The sequence below is a fragment of the Anomaloglossus baeobatrachus genome, chromosome 2 (genome assembly GCF_048569485.1).
Source record: "Anomaloglossus baeobatrachus isolate aAnoBae1 chromosome 2, aAnoBae1.hap1, whole genome shotgun sequence".
NCBI classification, from domain to species: domain Eukaryota; kingdom Metazoa; phylum Chordata; class Amphibia; order Anura; family Aromobatidae; genus Anomaloglossus; species Anomaloglossus baeobatrachus.
In genome coordinates, this window is record NC_134354.1 from 140,249,294 (window position 1) to 140,271,677 (window position 22,384).

The 22,384-nt window shown below is 43.5% G+C and overlaps 1 protein-coding gene across 1 annotated transcript in view; it reads right to left on the bottom strand.

Annotated features, from left to right (window-relative positions):
- The window catches only part of GDPD1 (glycerophosphodiester phosphodiesterase domain containing 1), a 152,237-nt gene that overhangs the window by 28,705 nt on the left and 101,148 nt on the right, over window positions 1-22,384 (bottom strand). The window contains exons 4-5 of the mRNA XM_075335398.1: window positions 16,629-16,674; window positions 11,750-11,871 (exon numbers count right to left, since the gene is read on the bottom strand). Coding sequence (XP_075191513.1) covers window positions 11,750-11,871; window positions 16,629-16,674 — 168 coding nt within the window. The remainder of the gene's footprint in view (window positions 1-11,749; window positions 11,872-16,628; window positions 16,675-22,384) is intronic.

Sequence of the window (22,384 nt, forward strand, 5' to 3'; positions counted from 1 at the left end):
GCCGCAGAGTGGAGGCGCTGGACCGGAGAGCAGCAACACCCATCAGACTGGACTGCCTCTTAGGTGAGTATTATAAAAGTGTTTTTTATCATCTACACAGCGGCCTGGGCTCTTATATACAGTATTCTAGAATGCGGTATATAAGAGCCTAATGGTGGTGGCTGCAGCCTATAGTCGCCAAATCTGGTGACAGGTTCCCTTTAAAGGGGCTGTCTGCTTATAGAGATTTTAAATACCGTATTTTTTGGACTATAAGACGCACCGGACTATAAGACGCACCCTGGTTTTAGAGCAGGAAAATAGGAAAATAAAATTTTAAGCAAAAAATGGAGTCATGACACACTGTTATGGGACGAGGATCTGCTGCTGACACTATTATGGGGTAATGTCCCCAAATTCTCTACTAAGATACCCCATCATGGTAATGATCCTCTTGCCTTGTATATACAGTATATACCCCCATTCTGCTATATACCCCCAACCTGCTCATATACCCCCATCCTGCTCATATACCCCCCATCCTGCTCATATACCCCCATCATCCTGCTCATATACCCCCATCATCCTGCTCATATACCCCCATCATCCTGCTCATATACCCCCATCATCCTGCTCATATACCCCCATCATCCTGCTCATATACCCCCATCCTGCTCATATACCCCCAACCTGCTCATATACCTCCATCCTGCTCATATAACCCCAACCTGCTCATATACCCCCATCCTGCTATATGCCCCCAACCTGCTCATATACCCCAATCCTGCTCATATACCCCCATTCAGCTCATATACCCCCATCCTGCTCATATACCCTTATCATCCTGCTCATATACCCCCATACTTGCTCATATACCCCCATCCTTGCTCATATACCCCCATCCTGCTCATATACCCCCATCATCCTGCTCATATACCCCCATCATCCTTGCTCATATACCCCCATCGTTGCTCATAATATACCCCCATTCTGCTCATATTATACCCTCATCCTTCTATACACCCCCATGCTGGTATACGGCCCGCATCCTGTGGCACATAAAAAAAATAAACGTTCATACTCACCTTACCTTACTCCCTGCAGCATCGCTCCTCCTCCCGTCTGTGTCAGCGCCGCTGAGTGGAACCGTCCCCGTTCTCCTGCAGCACCACGATCTCCTCCTGGCTGCCGGCGTCCGCTGAGTGGAGCCGTTCCCCTGCAGCACCGCAATGTCCTCCTGGCTGCCGGCGGCCGCTGAGTGGAGCCGTCCCCGTTCCCCTGCAGCAATGTCCTCCTGGCTGCCAGTGGCTGCGTGTGGACACGTGCGCACAGCGATGACGTCATCGCGGTGCGCACCGCTAGTCTCCACTCAGCGGCCACCGGCACTGACAGGAGGACATTGCAATGCTGCAGGGGAACGGGGACGGCTCCACTCAGCGGCAGCCAGGAGGACATTGCGGTGCTGCAGGGGAACGGTGACAGGTGAGTGTACTGATTCATTGCACCCCATGCTCATGATGATGCACGGGGAGCAGTGAATACAGCCGCACATGATCACTCCAGGCTGTAATTGCCAGGGGTGATCATGCGGGCCGGCTGTTTATCCCTCGCCCATCATCCTGCCCACCTGTCAGCGCTAAGAGATGGGCGGGATGATGGGCGTGCATATTAAATGAGCGGGTCCACGTGGTCACGGCAGGCTGCTACAGCCTACTCGTGCCCCCGATGACCCGCTCCACCGCAGCACCCTCATTCCCCGCAGCCCTACATTCAGACCATAAGACACACCCCCCACTTTCCCCCAACATTTGGGGGGAAAAAAGTGCGTCTTATGGTCCGAAAAATACGGTACATTCTTAGAACTCCCGTTAGCCAGAGTACAGAGCTGCTGTAAGGGGGAAATCATTTTTGGAATATTCGGCAGCTCTGTGTATCACATGGTTGGCTCAGTTAGCTGTTTCCCTGAAAATAAGACCTACCCCGAAAATAAGCCCATATAGCATGATTTCTCTGGATTTTGGGAGTATGTTTGAAATGTAAGCCCTACTCTAAAAATAAGTTATAGTTACAGTTCAGTAAAAAGGTGTCCAGGCAGCTACCTCTATTAATGTAAAAAATGTAAATAGACTTCCTGTTCCTGTCCTGGCTGAGGTGGAAGCTTAGAGGAGAATCTCCTGCCACCCCTCACAGAAACCGACTAAAAACAGACCCCCCGGACGAGCCACCAAACAGAGAGCAGCACAGGAGGTTACCTAAAGCAGACAGCTATGGAAAGGTACCTCCTGAGAAGTGCTGGGAGCGGTGAATCAGCCTGGAGAAGCTTTGATATGGACAGAGGAGAAGATAAGATAATGGCACCGAGCCTGATGGGGGAGGAGCCTGAACGCATGGTGAGAGACTCAGAAAAGCAAACACAGAGCTGGAAGGGGAGAGATAAGGGAGATATGAGCGAGGAGACAGGAGATAAGGAAGATATGAGCAAGGAGTCACAGGAGGACACAGCAGGAGAGAGGTGGATGCAGGGGACTGATGATGGTGGATCGCAATGGGAGGATGAAGGAGATATGGAGGCAGAGGGGAGAGAGGATGCAGACAAAGCAGGGCAGCTCAAAGACACAGCAGTGTTGGAGGATGAAACTGACAAACAGCACAGGGAGATTAATCCCACTCAGACTCACAGGAAGTCAAATGCAAGAATTCATAGTACCCCTTCCAAAGGAAACAAAAAGCAGCCTACTACACCAATATCACAAGCCTGCAAGCTATTGGGGGATGGAGGTGGTGGCCCAGTCCAGACAAAGAGAACTAAGAAAACAGCACCACCTGCAGGCCAAGACAAGTACACACAAAAGCTTAATGTGGACTATAAAAAACTGGCTGAAGAAGTGACATCACACTTGTCAAAAGAGGTTAAAGTGGCTATTGAGGCAGCCATACAAACATCATTAGCTAATATGCAAAAACAGATAAATGCCCATGCCTCTAGACTGGCAGAATCAGAGCAGAGAATATCTGACTCCGAGGAGACAATACTGGCTATGCAGGCACAAATAGCAGCTCTAGCAAAATCTAATGAATACTTGAAGGATAAAGCAGACGATTTGGAAAACAGATCGAGACGAAACAACCTACGTATAGTCGGGTTGCCAGAGTCTGTATCGATTGGACAGTTGGATAATATATGCGAGTTGGAGCTACCGCAGGCCCTGGGCATAAAGGCGAAATTCAGAGTTGAAAGAGCCCACAGAGTGGGTCCACTGAGACACCAGGAGGCGAATAAGGGAGAGGGCCAAAACTCAAACAAGAATACCCCGATAAGAGCCAGGCAGGTGATTGTCAAATACCTTGATTATAAGCATAAGGAGGAAATATTGAGGGCCTTTAGAGAACGAAAGCGTCCACTACAATATCAAGGCAACAGACTGCTAATTTTTGGGGATTATTCAGCGGAAGTATCCAGAAGGAGAAAAGAATTTACCAAAATTTGCTCATTTCTGTACAACAAAAAAGTAAAGTGCCAGCTATTATACCCTGCTACACTGAAAGTTAGAAACCCCAATGGCTCGTTTGTATACTACAAGGACTACAAAGAAGCAGAAAACATTCTCATGGCAGAGCTCGACAAGACTAGGTCAGAAAGGCAAGAAAAAGGAGCTAGTGGAGAAGGGAATAATAGAAGAAGATCCCCCACAAGCTCAGGAAGAGATGTGGGACGTTTTGGGGGACAAAAGCAAGTCGAGACCAGGGAGGAAAGGAGGCCAAGCCCGGGTCGACAGCATAATTCTCGCCTGGAACACAGGAACCAACCCTTGGAGAGAAACCATGATACCTGAACTGGAACTCGCTCATTGTTTTTCCTTTTTTTGCCTGTTTTTTTTTTTTTTTTTTTTCTCTCTTCCCAAACAGGGAGAGGCGTTGAGGAGGATGCATTACGGAGAGAGGGTTGGGGAGGTGAGAGGAGGAGGGGGAAGGGAGAAAAGAGAGGAAAACATCCCAAAGTCTGGGTCCTCTTCCCCCCCCTCTCTTTTTTTTTTTTTTTTTTTTTTTGTTCTTCTCCTTTCTTTCTCCATCTTCTCTCCCCTTGGTCTTTTTTTTTTCTTTTTTTCTTTTTCTCCTTTGTCCAGGAACATCATCCAAATTCAAATGAAGTGGGCCTGTTCTGGGCGGACTGATGGCTACCTGGAGTCAGAGATAAGTAGGACTGGAGAATCTTGCTGAGGTTTTGACATACTGTGCTAATTTTTGCATAATTTTCAAAGGCTTATTCAAGTTAGTCCGGGGATAGAACATATATTTTTTGGGGGGTGATTAGGGAGCTACATATTTTGGCTAGGAATAGGGGAGCTCACCAACGTGGCGGGAAGCGCCGTGGATTTCTCGGAAGGGAAAATATGTTTTACAGTTACATGCTTTTTGTTGTATTTGTTATATTTGCAAGGTGGGGAAAGGGAGTGTCGATTTTGTGGTACCAACTGTGATTCTAGTGTCGAACATCTCGTCTTCCTTGATGCAGGGGCCCATAGGGGAGGGAGTAGTAAAAGCAGAATACACAGGTTAACATGATACAGATAACTACGTGGAATGTTAAAGGGCTGAGATCACCTAACAAACGAGCAATGATATTGAGACATCTGAAAAGACTAAAGACAGACATTGCCTTATTACAGGAAACCCACTTGGTGGGGGAGGACTTTTTCCGCATGAAGAAACATTGGGTGGGCACCGTTTACGGGGCAGCGGCACAAGGTAGAAAAGCGGGCACTATGATTCTAATAAATAAACAATTCAGTCATGAGGTAGTGGCACATGAGGCAGACGACCATGGAAGGTGGCAGCACTTAACAATCGTTAGTCCAGCGGGTAAACTCAGTATTTATAATGTCTATGGCCCAAATTCACAACAAATCACATTTCATGATGACATAAAGGCCACCATATTAGCAGATGGGGAGGCTAACATTATAGTGGGAGGCGATTTTAACACTGTCCCAGACTCAGCTGAAGATAGGAGGAGGGGCGAGGAAGGGACAGCTAATGTGGGCAGGAGTTTAGACAATAGGGATGTAACATTAGAAGACGTAGGACTGAAAGACATCTGGAGACTAACTCACCCACATGACAGAGAGTATACACACTTCTCTCACCCTCATGATAGCTGGTCACGTATTGATCAGTTCTGGATCTCGCAAGACTTACTGAGTGGAACGCAAGATTGTGTGATAGAGAATATGGTGATCTCTGATCATAGTCCGGTGAGATTGGGCATTAGAGAGAAATTCAGGAGAGGTACAGATATCATATGGAGATTCCCATCGTTCCTTCTCAGGCAAGATAATTTCCATAAGGTGCTACAGGAGTGGTGGGGAGAATTCGCAGAGGACAATAAGGAACATAGAGAGTCCCCAGTGATATTTTGGGAAACGGCAAAAGCGGTCCTAAGGGGCCGTCTGGTGGGGTACGCAGCCATGATCAAACGGAAAACCAATGAGAATTATAATTTCCATAGTGAAGCAGTACGGGTAGCATATACAAATTATGTGACAAATAGATCTCCCATGACAAAAGGCAGATGGTTGGAGGCAAAAGAGGGATTTGACGAATGGGCCAAAAAAAAGGAACAACTATTCTGGTCGCACAAGGAGGTTGACTTACATAGGTTTGGCAACAAGGCGGGAAGGATGTTGGCCAATCTGGCAAGGGGCAGCAGAAAGATGACAGTGATCTCTAAACTGAAAACAAAGGGGGGAGAGGTGACTACGGATCCTAAGGACATTAATAAACTGTTGGGAGATTACTATAGAAAACTATATGGGTCAGGGAATAACGACATGACTGATGAGGCAGAGTGGCTAAGACAAGCCCAAATGCCTAGCTTGACGGAGGAAGATTTGAGTGCCTTAAACGCAGATATCACAGTAGAGGAGGTGACGAGAACAATTGGGGAGCTTAACACCAACAAGGCACCGGGACCTGACGGTTTCAATAGTGAATTCTATAAGGCTCTGAAGGATCTGATCTCGCCGGATCTAACCTCAGTCTTTAATGCTTTCCTGGGAGGGGCGGAAATACCCAAAAATTCCAACATAGCATATATTAAATTACTCCCCAAGGGAACCAAGGACCTGGATGATCCCTCTAGTTATAGACCTATATCGCTCATAAATCAGGATTTAAAAATTATGTCCAAGATCATGGCTAATAGACTGGCCGAGATCTTACCTAGGATCATTACGAATCACCAGGTGGGGTTTATCAAGGGGAGAAATGCCGTTACCAATATCCGAAAGACAATTCTAGTGGTAGACGCGGTTAGACTGGGTCTCACTGAGGGAGGGGCTAGACCTGCCCTAGTTACACTTGACGCAGAAAAAGCGTTTGATAATGTAAATTGGGGGTGGTTAGACAGGGTAATGGAGGCCATAGGGATTGTAGGCAAGATGAGACTTTACATTAGAAACCTTTATGCCAACTCGGGAGCTAGGGTACACACTCCGGGCTTTCTATCAGACGTGTTCCCTTTGATGAAGGGAACAAGACAGGGCTGCCCATTATCTCCTCTTTTATTCAACCTGGCAATCGAGCCGTTGTCAAGAATACTACAGGGACAAAATAGCTTTAAAGGAATCAAGATAAGGGGTTCAGAAGTAAAGACAGCGCTTTTTGCTGATGACATCATACTTTATATGGGGGACCCCGGTGCGGATTTGCCACAGACTCTTGCCTTGATTGAAAAATTTGGCTCATTCTCCGGTTTCAAACTGAACAAAAAAAAATGCGAGATCATGTTCCTAAAGGGGCATCATGGGACAATGGGGGGACAAATAAGGGATGGCTGTCTATGTGGAATTCCTATAGCACAATCTTCAATTAAATACCTGGGAGTGCATATAGGAAGATCGGTGGAAACAATCTATAACTTGAATTATGGACCGCTAATCAGGAAAATTATAGTTCAATTAAAGGGATGGAAAGGTCTGTCACTTCCATTACTGGCAAGATGCCACCTGATAAAAATGATGAGCTTTCCTAGGCTGCTGTATCCCTTCCAGACAATCCCGCTATTGCTAAAACTAAAGGATGTGAATAAGCTCAACTCCGCGTATACAGAATTTCTGTGGAGGGGAAGGAAACCCAGAATAAAGCTGCGTACGCTGATGAAGTCAGCAGAGGAGGGAGGTCTAAACTTTCCAGATGTCCAAGGGTATAATCTTGTATGTATCATGAGGCATGTAATTGATTGGGTGAGAGGAACGAGTAGGCACTCAGATCATGCGATGGAAACTAAATATGCGTCACCGTGGGATCTGACGTCCATTCTGCACTCCCCACTATCCAGGGTTGAAGGGCACATAAGGAACTCAATTATATTCCGAGACACCATGCTAACATGGAAGTCGGTAAGGAAAAAACTGGGGCTCTCATGGAAAGTGTCCAAGTACTTGAACCCCTGGGCATTCCCAAATTTTCCCCTGGGACGAGAAAACAAGCTATTTACTAGATGGAAAGAGAGGGGAGTCAGGAGAATGATAGATGTTATGAATGTGGAGGACAGGAGGTGGATGACAGGTCGGGAAGTGTTGGATAAGTACAACCTTAATAGCTCACATGTCATCCAGTATGAACAATTGAAACATGGAATAATAGGAGACCTGGGTGTGGTTGGAAGAGAGCTGAACAGAAGTTCGATTGATGAGTTACTGGAATGTGATGTAACAAGTATAAATGTCTCTAAAATTTATCGATCGCTAAGGGGGGTGCTTATCTCACGGGAGGATAGTCGGACTTTAAAAGCGTGGGGGAAACAATTGGGAAGGGAAGAAGTGGTGGATGATATACTGAGAGGATGGGTACAAGTGCGGAAACATATTACCAATGAGAGATGGAGAGACACTCAATTCAGAATTCTACATAGGGCCATTATAGGTTTCAACATACCAGGTAGGGATAGGTGGTGTCCTAAGTGTCAAAAAGAAAAAACGGATATGCTGCATGGGCTATGGGAATGTGAGACAATCGCTAGGTTCTGGAACCAAGTCAGACTATTTGCCCAGTCAACATGGGGAATTTTCAGCAAACTAGACTTAATGGTGTGGATTTTCCACTCCTTTGAGGGAGGAGTAGGAGGAGGACCGAGCACGCAGGAAAAGAGGAAATACGCAATAATGCATGACATAGCCATGATAGCTAAGCGTTGCATCTTAAAACACTGGATTCAAAGGGAGGGCCCATCCATAAAGGAGGTTGTGGGCGAACTACACAACCTTCTGAAGTGGGAAAAACTAGAAGCGGAGAGGGATAAAGATGGGTTGACAGCCAAGTTTTTTGTGAGATGGAGACATTTTATTGAAAGCCATTTCACACAGGGAGAAATAATTAACCTGATGGCACCTTTTGTTCACTCGGAGTGGTATATCCTGAGCGATATTCAGGACAGCCTGGGTAAACTGAGAATCACCTAGGAGGGGGCTCTGGCGGGAGGGGGAGACGAGACGGTTGGGAATACCAAGACACGCTAGCAAAATTGAAATCATTCAGGGACGACACAGAGATTTAACGAATTGTATTGCATATGTTATATTATATTTCATTACCTATGTTTTGGTTTAATGTTACTGTATACTATCTTAAATCGAACAGCAACATGGAACTCCAAATTGGGGTATCACCCACCTCTATGTCACATTTTGTCAGACGAATGTTCTTCTTTTGCAATGATACTTGTCATGTTTTTACAAATTTGAAAAATCAATAAAAAACGTTTTGGAAAAAAAAAAAAATGTAAATAGAATACAGCAGAACAGATACAGTAGATCCTTCATCAAGGAAAGCAGATACCCATAAAAGAAAGCAGACACCCCCAAAAGAATCAAAACTCAATAGACCCCACAATAATAAAGGTTAGCTAGTACTGGGCTCTCGTACACAGATCAGGTAGTACCACTAGCATCAATCCACATCTGAGCATTGTGGTTGCTTACGGTCACCAGGGGGAGCCAACCACTATACTTGCCTGCAGCGAACACAGCTGGAATGGCAAAGGATCTGACAATGACACGCCTTTGACAAGAGTGACGCAGATCTGTGTGTGAGAGCCCATCCCCTATTGGCACTAGCCAACTCCAATTGTTTTGTGTCTTAGAGGTTCTTTTGAGTGTGATTCTTTTGGGAGTGTCTACTTTCTGTCTTTGGGTGCGTCTGCTTTCCTTGCTGAAGGTCTTCTGTACCTGTCCGGCTGTATTATTCTAGTTACTATTTTACATTGTCCATAACAAAAATTAGGCTAGCAGAATATATATATATATATATATATATATATATATATATATATATATATATATATATATATATATATATATATATACACACAGTATATATATACAGGTATTACATGGGTAATGTTTAGGTAGTATCAATAGTGGTACCCTGGACACGTTTTACATAACCTTAATGATAGAGGTGGCTATAAATCAAATGGCATTGGAAAGACCTATTCACAAGTGATGCATAGCCATGAGTAAATTATGAAAGTATATCTTTATTACTTGTATCAAATATAAACATTTGACATGAGTAATAAAGATAAACTTTTATAATTTATTCATGGCTGTATATCATTTGTGAATAGGTCTTTTTTACGTTTCCTGGTACCTGCCTGGACATTTTTTGTTCATATATACTGATTAATGTATATTGTTGTACATCGAAAAAGGAAATAGAATCTCAAGAAATTCATGACGGAATTTGGGTTTTGGAGAGTTTTAAATAAATTTAAATAATTTTTTTTTTTTTGCTCAAAAATAGATGTCATATTTGTTTATGGAATAAAATATAAGACATCCCCTGAAAATAAGCCCTAATCTATCTTTTGATCTTTTGGACCACACAATAATGTAAGATCCTGTTTTATTTTAGGGGGAAACACAGTATTTTAATAGCTGCTGTATAATCACCCTACAACAAAGAGCGCACAAGAATCCAGACTGTAGGATCCCGGCTATTATCTAACTTTTGTGATAGTTGTCTTAGGCTGCTTTTACACTTTCGTTGTGAGGCATCCATCACAGTGCGTTGTGTGACGCATGTGACGGATGCGTTGAAAATAGTGTGCTAATAAAGGTAACAGATTCCTGTGAAAGAATGTTTTGCGTTTTTTTTTTTTTTAATGTTTCACTGGGAAAGGAGATTTGCGGTCGGGAGGAGAGAGAGAGGGAGAGGTGACCGCAAATCCCCTGAGTGACTGCAGTGAGCCGCGCGATCAGTGGTGCCGTCACTCAGGTGACCCGCAGCCACAGCTGAAGTTCTCCACCTGAGAGTGGTGGCCGCGAGTAACCTGAATGAGGGCACAGCTGATCGTGCGGCTCACTTCAGTTGCTGCGTGGAGCTGACAGAGAGCGGTCGTGGTCTGTGGCCGCTCCTGTCAGCTTCAAGTAGTAGAGCTGGATGCGTCGTGGGACATCGTGTGGATTACGCCGGACCTGGAGGGGTATTTGGGGCTTAATAAAGTGGTGAACGAGGGTGTTTTTTTTGTCTTTTATTCCAAATAAAGGATTTTTTGAGTGTATGTGTTTATTTTCTTTATCTTACAGGTTAATCAAGGAAGGTATCTCGGTGAGACGTCTGCCATGATTAACCTAGGACTTAGTGGCAGCTATGGGCTGCTGCCATTAACTCCTTATTACCCCAATTGCCACCGTACCAGGGCAATTCGGGATGAGCCGGGTAGAGTCCCGGGACTGTCGCATCTAATGGATGCGGCAATCCCGGGCGGCTGCTGGCTGATATTTTTAGGCTGGGGGGCTCGCCATAACGGGGGGCTCCCCATCCTGAGAATACCAGCCTTCAGCCGTGTGGCTTTATCTTGGCTGGTATCCAAATTGAAGGGGACCGCACGCCGTTTTTTTTTAAATTATTTATTGTACTGCACTACATAGACCCGCCCACCGGCGGCTGTGATTGGTTGCAGTGAGACAGCTGTCATTCAGCGTGGGGGCGGGTCTGACTGCAACCAATCATAGGCGCCGGTGGTCAGGGGAAGCAGGGAATACGAGATGAAATAATGAGCAGCCGGCATTTTAAAAAGCAGGAGAAGCCGCCAGAGCAGTGTGACAGCTGTGCAGCGCCATGCCAGTGATCGGTGAGTATGAGAGAGGGGTAGAGAGGGAGAGACCGACCAATAGAGAAAGATAGAGAAGCCAGGAGTGATTTTAAACGATTTCGATCGTTCTGCTGGATATGCTGAGCATGCTCAGCAGGATGTAACGGAATCCGCCAGCGGATTCCGCTGCTTAGCGCATTGCGGCGGAATCCGCCACCATAGACAATCATTAGACACTTTGACGGATCCTAGAGGAATCCGTCAAGGTGCGTTATTTTACCGGCCCAAAAATCGCTACATGTAACGTTCCCTCCACCTGACGCTGCGTCAAAATAATGACTCAGCGTCGTCCAGCGGATACAACGCAGACACTTCCATTACAGTGCGTCGTCAATACAAGTCTATGGAGAATAGCGCAGTGCGTTAACGGACTGCGCTATTCTCCATAGTGGCGGATTACGCTGAACGCAAGTGTGAAAGCAGCCTTATAAGAAAGGATTCTCCACAGTAGACAACCCATTTAAAAATGTCACAAATTGCATCTAAGACAGCCCATAAATCTCATATATTTTAGTGCAGAAGTTTGTGTACTTTTGGGGTAATGGTTACAAAAGACAAACACAATTATTTAGTAACAATAATGACACTTGTCCAATAATTCGACATGATAAGTACCTTTGTCACAAGAATATCATTATTCACTTTGATATCGATGTTTATTGGTGTTTCAGGAAATGCTTCAAACACGTCTTTCAGCAGCGGGATTTGTCTGTCGTCACCACCGTCACAACAACAATCTGGAGAGAACGTGGGTCAACATTTATTATTATTGCACCCAAAATGCACAATCATCATAAAAATAGTCCACAGTATACAGAGGTATCTAAGATTAATGGGATATCCAGGAATATGATATTGATGACATATAATTAGGATTAGTCACCAATGTCTATATCCAATCATCACTGGAGCTACTGGCAGCTGATAGGCTTTGTACAACAGAGCTTGTGCAGAGTCTTTAAAGGGGTTCTCTAGGTATATGATTATTGTGACCTATCCTCAGGATAGGTCCTCAATATAGTGAGGGGCAACGACTTGGCACCCCCACTGATCTTATATTAATTACCTATTCAGAGGATAGGTCATCATAATCATATGCCCAGTGAACCCCTTTAAGGCTATGTGCCCACGCTGCGGATTTACCGCGGATTTTGCCGCGGATTTGCCGCGGATTTACCGCGGATTTCCCGAAAATCTACAGCAGCGGCACTTCCAAGCCATTTCAATGGCATTTTGGAAATGCTGTGTCCATGCTGCGGATTTTTCCGCTACGGATTTGCCGCGGATTTTGATGCGGAAAAATCTGCAGCATGTCAATTATTTGTTGCGGATTTTGGTGCGGATTTGGGTATAGAATGGGGAAAAAAAAAAAAAATCCGCATCAAAATCCGCGGCAAATCCGCGGTAAATCCGCGGGTGCGGATTTGCCGCGAAAGTCGCGGATTTTCATGCAGAAAAATCCGCAGGTACATTCTACCGTGGACACATAGCCTAAAGACTCTGCACAAGCTCTGCTCTACACTAAAATCAATTAAAAAAAGTAAAAAAAAAAGTTTGAAAAAATTAAAACATGTAAAAGTTCAAATCTTTCACCCCAATGAAAATAAAACAATAAAAAAATTAAAAAGTACCATATTTTCCAGCGTATAAGACGACTTTTTAACCCCTGAAAATCTTCTCAAAAGTCGGGGGTCGTCTTATACGTCGGGGATCTATGTGCCCTCCGGAACACAAGAAGCACTCCTTCATGATCGCGTCCAAGGCACAAGGCCGCCACTGCTGTCAGCGCTTTATAGCAGTTTACTTCTTTGTGGCGCTGTAAAGCATTCAACTGTAGTAAAGCCATGACGACATCCTGCAGCAGCTGCTACATGTACCGGACGCTGTTAAGGAGGGGTCTGTGTGCCTGCGGGTCTGCAAGAAACAGCTGGAGGCACCGTGGGAACGGAGAAAAGGTGAGAATATCTTTTATTGTGTGTAAACAATGGCATAATAAGGGACAAAAAGGTGACCAGTAGGAGGAAATAACTAAACAATGGGCTCATTACTGCAGGGGACATTACTAAACAATGGGCACATTACTGCAGGGGACATTACTAAACAATGGGCTCATTACTGCAGGGGACATTACTGCAGGGGATATTACTAAACAATGGGCACATTACTTGGGTCGGCTTATCCTCGAGTATATACGATATATCCCAAACTCTATAGTTTAACTGGAAAAGTTGGGGATCGTCTTATACGCCAGAAAAAATGGTATACACATATTTGGTATCGCCGTGTTCAGAAATGCCCGATCTATCAAAATAAAAAATCAATTTATCTGAGCAGTACACGTCACAGCGAGAAAAAAATTCCAAACACCAAACTTACAGTTTTTGGTTACCACAACATTGCATTAAAATGCAATACCAGGCAATCAAAACGTCATATCTACGCAAAAATGGTATCATTAAAAATGTCAGCTCAAGGCACAAAAAATAAGCAGTCACTGAGCCCCAGATCCCAAAAAATGAGAATGCTACGAGTCACGGAAAATGGCGACAAAAGCGCTATTCTTTTTTTGGACAAACTTCTGAATTTTTTAACTACTTAGATAAAAGTAAAAGTATACATGCTTGGTATCTACGAACCCGTACCGATTTGAGGCATCATACTGACACATAAATTTTACCATATTGTGAACAGGATGAATAAAATACCCCCAAAACAATTGTGTGATTGCACTTTTGCAATTTCAATTCAAAAGTACAACTCATCCTGCAAAAAAACATGCCCTCATATGGCAATAATCATGGAAAAATAAAAAAGTTATGGCTCTTGTAAAAAGAGAAGGAAAAAAAAAAAAAAATTGCCAGGTTGGGGGGGGGAGAGGGTGTCAGATAAAGGGGTAAATCATAACATCATTGCGCTACTAGAGGTGAAATTCTGGAACCGTCACAAGACGAACCAAAGCAAAAGTATTTGCCAAGAATGTTTTCATTAATCAAGAACAAAGGTCACAGGTTTGAAGACGATCAGATACCGTCAGAGTTCTGACCATAAATGATACCAACTGGCGATCCGGAGGCGTTATTCCCATACATATACCTATCCTCTTTTTGTGGTTTTCATCTTTGTTATGATTAAACTTTGACAATTTCATTTTTAACAATTTTGTACATCGTGCCAATCTTTATCCTCTTTGTTGCATGTCCTGTGGGTCAACAGGTGAAAGGCCCACGTTACACTTTATGACAGAGTTTTCACATAGCTCAGTGGGTGATTTAAATTACTTTTTTTACTTTAGCAATGCCAAATTTGATTCTATACAATTCAACGGGAACAGTTTTGTCATCTAACGCATCGGGACATCTCCTTGTGCTGGACAGAAACACATTGATTGCACTTTTTCTGACTGGCCAAAGGCAGAAAAAAGCACAAAAATGTCATCAATTGTGCTTGGATTAGGCATAAAAAACTAACAAACCTTTGTCTTTTTTTTTTCTTTAACAAATTATCGTACATTTTTTCTGTGCTCTTTGGTGATTAATAAACAGTTGGAACATTTCCACATTTTAAATCAAAATAGGTAGAACTATAATGTTCCTAAATGGACCAAACAAAATCTACTAATCTGCTTACAATTCTCTGACAATAGCACCGTATGTACTCGAGTATAAGCCAAATTTTTCAGCCCATTTCTTTATGGTAAAAACGCCCCCCTCGGCTTATACTCAAGTGAGTGCCCCACAAAAATGTATTCTCACCTGTCCTCCATTCCCGCAGTGTCCTCTTACCTGCTTCTTGCGGACAGCAGGCACATAGACCCTCGGTGATCGCGGCCGGTGCAGGGGCCGCTGCTGTGGTTGTCTGCGCTTTACTTCACTTGAATTATTTGCGGCGCCGCATAGTATTCAAGTGAAGTAAAGCGCAGAAGACAACAGCGGCGACCCCTTGTACCGGCTGAGATCACCGAGGGGTTTATGTGACTGTGGTCCGCAAGAAGCAGGTAAGAGGACACCGCGGGAGAATAATTTTTTTTGCTTGTATATGTGAACAACGGCCTGATAGGGGACAAGAAGGGGACCGGAATGAGGACATTACTAAAGGATGGGCACATAACTAGAGGGCTCATACTCCAGTAGACAATATGGGCACATTACTATAGGAGACAATATGGTCACATTACTACTGGAGGCAATATGGGCACATTCCTTCAGGAGACAATATGTGCACATTACTACAGGAAACAATATGGGCACATTACTATAGGGGACAATATGGGCATATTACTACAGGAAACAATATGGGCATATTACTACAGGGGACATTATGGGTACAATACTACAGGGCACATTATGGGTACGATACTACAGGGGACAATATAGGCACATTACTACAAGGGACAATATGGGCACATTACTACAGGGTCAATATGGGCACATTACTACAGAGGACAATATGGGCACATTACTATAGGGGACAATATGGGCATATTACTACAGGAAACAATATGGGCATATTACTACAGGGGACATTATGGGTACAATACTACAGGGGACATTATGGGTACGATACTACAGGGGACAATATAGGCACATTACTACAAGGGACAATATGGGCACATTACTACAGGGTCAATATGGGCACATTACTACAGAGGACAATATGGGCACATTACTACAGGAAACAATATGGGCACATTACTACAGGAGACATTAAGGGTACAATACTACAGGGGACAATATAGGCACATAACTACAGGGGATAATATGGGCACATTACTACAGGGGACAATATGGGCACATTACTACAGGGACAATATGGGTACGTTACTAAAGGGGACAGTATGGGCCCCTTACTACCAGTACCTGTTGCATTTCCCACCCTAGGCTTATACTCGTGTCAATAAGTTTCCCAGTTTCTTGTGGTAAAATTAGGTGCCTTGGCTTATACTCGGGTTGACTTATACTCAAGTATATATAGTATTTTCATCTGTAAAGTGTAATCTATGAGGACCAAGAAATGACTTATTATGGTGAGTAGAGGGGTTTGATTTTTCTGTTATGCTTGTGTAAGTAAGCAGCTCAGATCAACCATAATAACACTGATGATATTCTGAATTATTCCACATTCACACTTCCGTGTATCATGGTATGAGTACTGATCGTAATGCATGGACTGTTTCCTGACCTCATCATGTCAGCATCATATATGCCTGGGTTATCAAGAAATGTGTGAATGTGGCATAAAGACAAAGAATAAGCTGGACTCAGATTACCGCAAAAATAAGGCATAATTCACATGGCCACATTACACTTCTGTGCAGCACGGCATCTCCTAGGAAAAATCCAGCACCATATGGAGGCACCCCGCAGGCACATAACTCCCTGGTATGGGACTGTACTGTTAGAATAATGATACATTTACATCCAGCTGAGTTACACAATAACCTACAGCTATTTACCGCTGGTAAACATGGACTATGCTGTTCAAACAAGAGATTTACCTTTTTCAAATGTCACATCCAGCTGGCACAAATATGGAGGCAGATCCTGAAATGACACAATATGTTATTGAAGATTTGTCTTCATCCTCATTGGCACAATTGAATCAATGCAATTTACATGGAATTTTAAAGGGTGATGGAGCATCAACAAAAATGTGACATCGCTACCCATTGATATGCTCATATTGGATAATAATGACCAAAATACTAAAATAAAGAGGTCCAGACATCTACAGACTAGTGATCTGTACATGCTTAGATACTGCTTCTTTGTGCACGTCTACTCCATGCTCTTTATCTACCAATGTATCTGTCACTATTTCATGCTAGTCAAGAGCAATTATGTTAACATGTGGGTAAATACATTGCTTTCATATCCACTACCAAATGACCACAGGAAATGATCTTGGGCATCAAAAAAAACACAAGATAGCTCAGAGCGTTACTAGGGCAAAATGATTTCTCTTTCAAAGCACGTCAGGTTACAGAAAATGTGCGGAAACATACTGTATCATAAGAGGAAATGATCATTGTGAAAGACTGTGAAAGGCCTAGATGTTGGCCAACTGTACTGATCATAAATTCCACCAGATAGTATACAGTACTGTGCAAACGTTTTAGGCAGGTGTGCAAAATAAAAAACATCTTCAAAATAAGAATGCTTTTAAAAACAGAACAATTAACAAAATGCAGAGTGAATGAACAAAAGGTGAAATCTAAAGCAAATCATTATTTGGTGTGAGCACACTTTGCCTTCAAAACAGCATTAATTCTTTTAGGTACACTTGCACACAATTTTTGAAGGAACTCGAAAAGAAGGTTTTTCTAAACATCTTGGAAAACTAACCACAGATCTTCTGTGGAGGTAGAATTGAGCAAATCCTTCTGTCTCTTGCTTCATGTAATCACAGATAGATTGGATGATGTTGAGATTGGAGCTCTGTGGGGGCCATATCATCACTGCCAGGACTCCATTGTAACACTCATCGCCGGAGTTGTAGAGGCGGTGAGCGAGATAGAGCCACTGGACCACAGGGGGAACCCAGGCTTACCCTTTAGTGGAAGAGGCTTAACTGAGTGGCCGCCACGAGGCAGACGCTAGGTACTACTCTCAGGGCAGTGACCGGGACTGTGGCAGCTGACCCCCACAACAGGAGATTGATTCAGGTGCAGACACAGGTAGGTACTGGCGGGATGCCTGAGGCAGACAAGCAAGTGTGTACGGAGGTGAATGGTGGCACCGCAGGGCCAGATATGTTTGGAAGGAGGGCACAGGTACAGGTGACGGACACAGGGATAATGGGACCTGACAACTAGCTAGCAGACGGAAGACTGACTAATTAAAGATGTTGCTTGCGCAGGCACCTCCCCTAATGGGAGGGTGTCTTAAATACATAGTGCCTCTCAACCATAAGCTGAGAGGCATTTCAGGGAAAAGGCGCACAGGCCCTTTAACCCTTCACAACTGGACGATTTTTCGCTTTCCGTTTTTTTTTTTCCGCCATTCTTTTTCTGAGAGAGGTAACTTTTTTCTTTTTCAGTTAATATGGTCATGTGAGGGCTCATTTTTTGCGGAGCGAGCTGTACTTTTAAATGAAACCATCAGTTTTACCATATAGTGTACTGGAATGCGGCAAAAAAATTCCAAATGCAGAAAAATTGCAAGAAAAGTGCGATAGCACTATAGTTTTTGAGATATTTTATTCACTGTGTTCACTATATGGTAAAACTGATGTGTGGGTGTGATGCCTCAGGTCAGTGCGAGTTCGTAGACACTAAACATGTATAGGTTTACTTTTATATAAGGGGTTAAAAAAAATAGGAAGTTTGTCCGAAAAAAGTGGCGCACGTTTTACGCCATATTCCGTGACCCGTAGCGTTCTAATTTTTCGGGACCTATGGCTCAGTGACGGCTTATTTTTTGCGTCTAGAGCTGACGTTTTTAACGATACCATTTTGCGCAGATGCTACGTTTTGATCGCCTCTTATTGCATTTTGCACAAAAGTTGTGGCGACAAAAAAACGTCGTTTTGGCGTTTGGAATTTTTTTGCTGTTACGCGGTATACTAATCAGATTAATTGATTTTATATTTTGATAGATCGGGCGTTTCTGAACGCGGCGATACCAAATTTGTGTATTTTTTTTTTTTTTTAACCCTTTAATTTTCAATGGGGCGAATGGGGGGTGATTTGAACTTTTAGGGTTTTTTGTTTTTTTTTTAAACTTTTTTTAACTTTTTTTTTTTTTATTGTACTAGTCCCCCTAGGGGGCTATTGCGATCAGCAGTCCGATTACTCTGCACTATCTGCTGATCACAGCTACATAGCTGTAAACAGCAGATACGCTCACTTTCTTTTTCACTGTCCCGCGGGCACAGCGAAAGTGAAAGCAATTCATGTGTAGTACAGGAGTCATCACATGACCCTGTGCTACCATGACAACTACCGGAAGTCACGTGATCGCGTCACGTGACTTCCGGTATCGGGCGGTAAGTAAAAGTTTACCGCGATCGCGCTTATAATGGCGCTGTCACATATTGACAGCGCCATTTATGGGGTTAAACGGCACGAGCAGATAACGATTCTGCTCGTGCCTAGCAGGCACACATCTCAGCTGTGAAAATCAGCTGAGATGTGCGCCGATCGCAGCATGCTGCCGCCGGCAGACCGTGGGCAGTAATGTTATGACCGCTAGGACGTAATTTTACGGCCCACGGTCGTTAAGGGGTTAAGAGAAAAGCTGGTGTGTGTGCGTGTGCCCTAAGCGCATTCCGGGGAGCCTGTGCAGCATGCACAGACCCCCCCAAGGAAATGAGAGAGCAGGAGCACATGTAGATGGCTGCTGGGCAGCTGGGGAGGACACATCCCGGTCAGGGCAGTGAGTAAGTTGGCGTTCCTGCAGGGACGCTGGCGCTACATCCTTGTTCTTCTTTATGCTGAAGATAGTTATGAGATTGGGCCCATTGTTGTAACCAATCAGACACCTCCATGATGATATTGGATGATGGACAATTATCTTTTTGTATTTCTCAGCATTGAGGAAACCATTAATCCTGACCTAATGCCCAACTCCGTTTGCTGAAATACAACCATAAACTTGGAAGAAACCTGCACCATGCTTCACTGCTTCCTGAAGATATTCATATTTTACTAGTCTCCAGCCACTTCTGGCCAGACTTCTCTAAATAATAGCTGAATGTAGCTAGGTCCCACTGGTTGCTACCAATTTGATCTGATGACACTGTTGTACATCTTCCAATTTTCAAGGCAAGTAAGCATGATGTGTTTATGGCAATATTCATATCTCCACCTTAGGGTTTGGTCCAGCAGGTAAAATGAAGGCCTCTAGACCCATTCAGTGTTCTGTGTATGGAGGAAGCAGACCTCCAGAGCTGTGCTCATATTGCAAACAGTAAAACTCTGTACCTGAACAGATGGACCACACAGCTATATGACTAATCGTGCACTGTTTTATCTTCTCTATGACAGAAAGGTTGTTTTGTTTTGCTTTGTTTGAGCTGGTTCATGGAGTTGAATAAACCAGCTGAAAACAGAAAGAATTCCCTTGTCTACCTCATCAAGAAGCCGCGTGAGCCGATCTACCACAGGTTCAAGTATAGTTGAAAGCGCATGGACACAAGGAGACAGGTTCAAGAGGCTGCTCCCTGCTTCTTCTCCAAGACTAACAGGTCTCTCCCAATGTGTCCATAGGGGCCATGCTTCTTAGACGAGTCACCTTGTCCTGGCTGCACTTTCGGCTGTTTATTTTCTTGAGCACCACAGCATTTATGAGTAAAGCATATTGATGGTTTTTGGACAGCAGGAGTCAAATAGTCTGAATTGTCGCTTTAAATTGTGGATATTATTACACACTACAATAAAATGTTGTGTGCCAAATAATATTAATTATAAAACATGTTATTGAAAATATAATTTACGGTACTTTTCACAAAAGCTCCAAAGTGGAAGTACAAATGGGACAATATACCTCATACTGCAACTATATTTCTACACCGTCAGCACCAGTGGAACAATTCCCGACCTTTCTCCTATTTTCTAACATAGACGTGCTTTTAGATAAATCAGCATGCGCTCATCCAGCCTCCAGAAATGTAAATCCCCTCGGCTCTAGAACTTCATAAAGTTCATCATTTGCACTGTATTTTCATAGAAAGCGATCTGACATTTTCTTTTAGATTGGATTTTACATCTTTTATGTTAATTCCATAAACTTTAAAGGTTTTTAAAGTTGTCCCCAAAAGCTTCTATACATAAAAATCTATACAGTTCTCTGCTTCTATGCCGGGCTCTGTGTTTTAGCTGCAGCGGTGACATCACAATAACAGGACACTGATACTGCTAACAGTTGGTGTGGAGCAAGGATCTACTGCTCCATGCTCAGTCACTTACTCCAGCAGGATACTTCCAGCCTATGGCGTGCTGGAGGCTGGCACCGTGCAGATGATGTCATATGGCACGATGATGTCACTGCATCATGCCTCCTGCTTAAACTGCAAGACAGGACAGAAGAGGAGACTGCACCTGCAGTTAACGCAGAGACTAGACTAGATAAATATCACGGCGGGGTTTGTGAGCTGTGGTGCTCATAAACCGTGTGAGGGGGACTATCCTACTATAATGGGGCTATGGTAGGCACACAGGACCATCGTTTTTCCAAGCTCTGCTGCATCTGAAATGCATATCTATGTATTGTTGCTACTTGTAAAGCGCAGCTTATTGATTACATCTTGGATCTGTTTTCCCTTTTTAATGCCTTTAAATATATTTTGGACTTGAGCCTTTTGAAGCTGGATTTCTTTACTTTTTATGGATGTTTTGATTCATGCTGTCAGCTATTTGGGCAGCATGAATTGAGTCATAGATTCCCTTTAAATAGTGATTGGTATTTTTTCCTTTTGCATATTATATTATTTTACTGCTCATTTTTTCATATTCACACACAAGATGCATATAGGCCCATCAATATTAGCCTTGCAAACTAGGGTGCCTGTCCCTATGGGCTGCGCTTAGATAATGCTGGGCAGCCAGAATAATCTAATAGTTTGGGTGTAACTTATAGCCGGTCACTGTGCACTTCATCTACAGTGTCTTGCAAATGTATTCGGCCCCCTTGAATTTTTCAACCTTTTCCCACATTTCAGGCTTCAAACATAACGATAAAAATTTTAATGTTAAGGTGAAGAATCAACAAGTGGGACACAATTGTGAAGGTGAACGAAATTTATTCTTTATTTTAAACTTTTGAAAAAAAAAGAATAAACTGAAAATTGGGGTGTGCAATGTTATTTGGCCCCTTTACTTTCAGGGTAGCAAAATCACTCCAGAAGTTCATTGAGGATCTCTGAATGATCCAATTTTGTCCTAAATGACTGATCATGATGAATATAAGCCACCTGTGTATAATCTAATCTCTGTATAAATGCACCTACTCTGTGATAGTCTCAGTCTTCTGTTTAAAGCACAGAGAGCATCATAAAGACCAAGGAACACAACAGTCAGGTCCGTGATACTGTTGTGGAGAAGTTTAAATCCAGATTTGGTTACAAAAAGATTTCCATAACTTTAACAATCCCAAGAAGCACTGTGCAAGTGATCATATTGAAATCGAAAGAGTATTTATACGACTGCAAACCCACTAAAACCCGGCCGTCTCTCAAAAATGTCATCTCAAACAAGGAGAAGACTGATCAGAGATGCAGCCAAGAGGCCCATAATCACTCTGGATGAACTGCAGA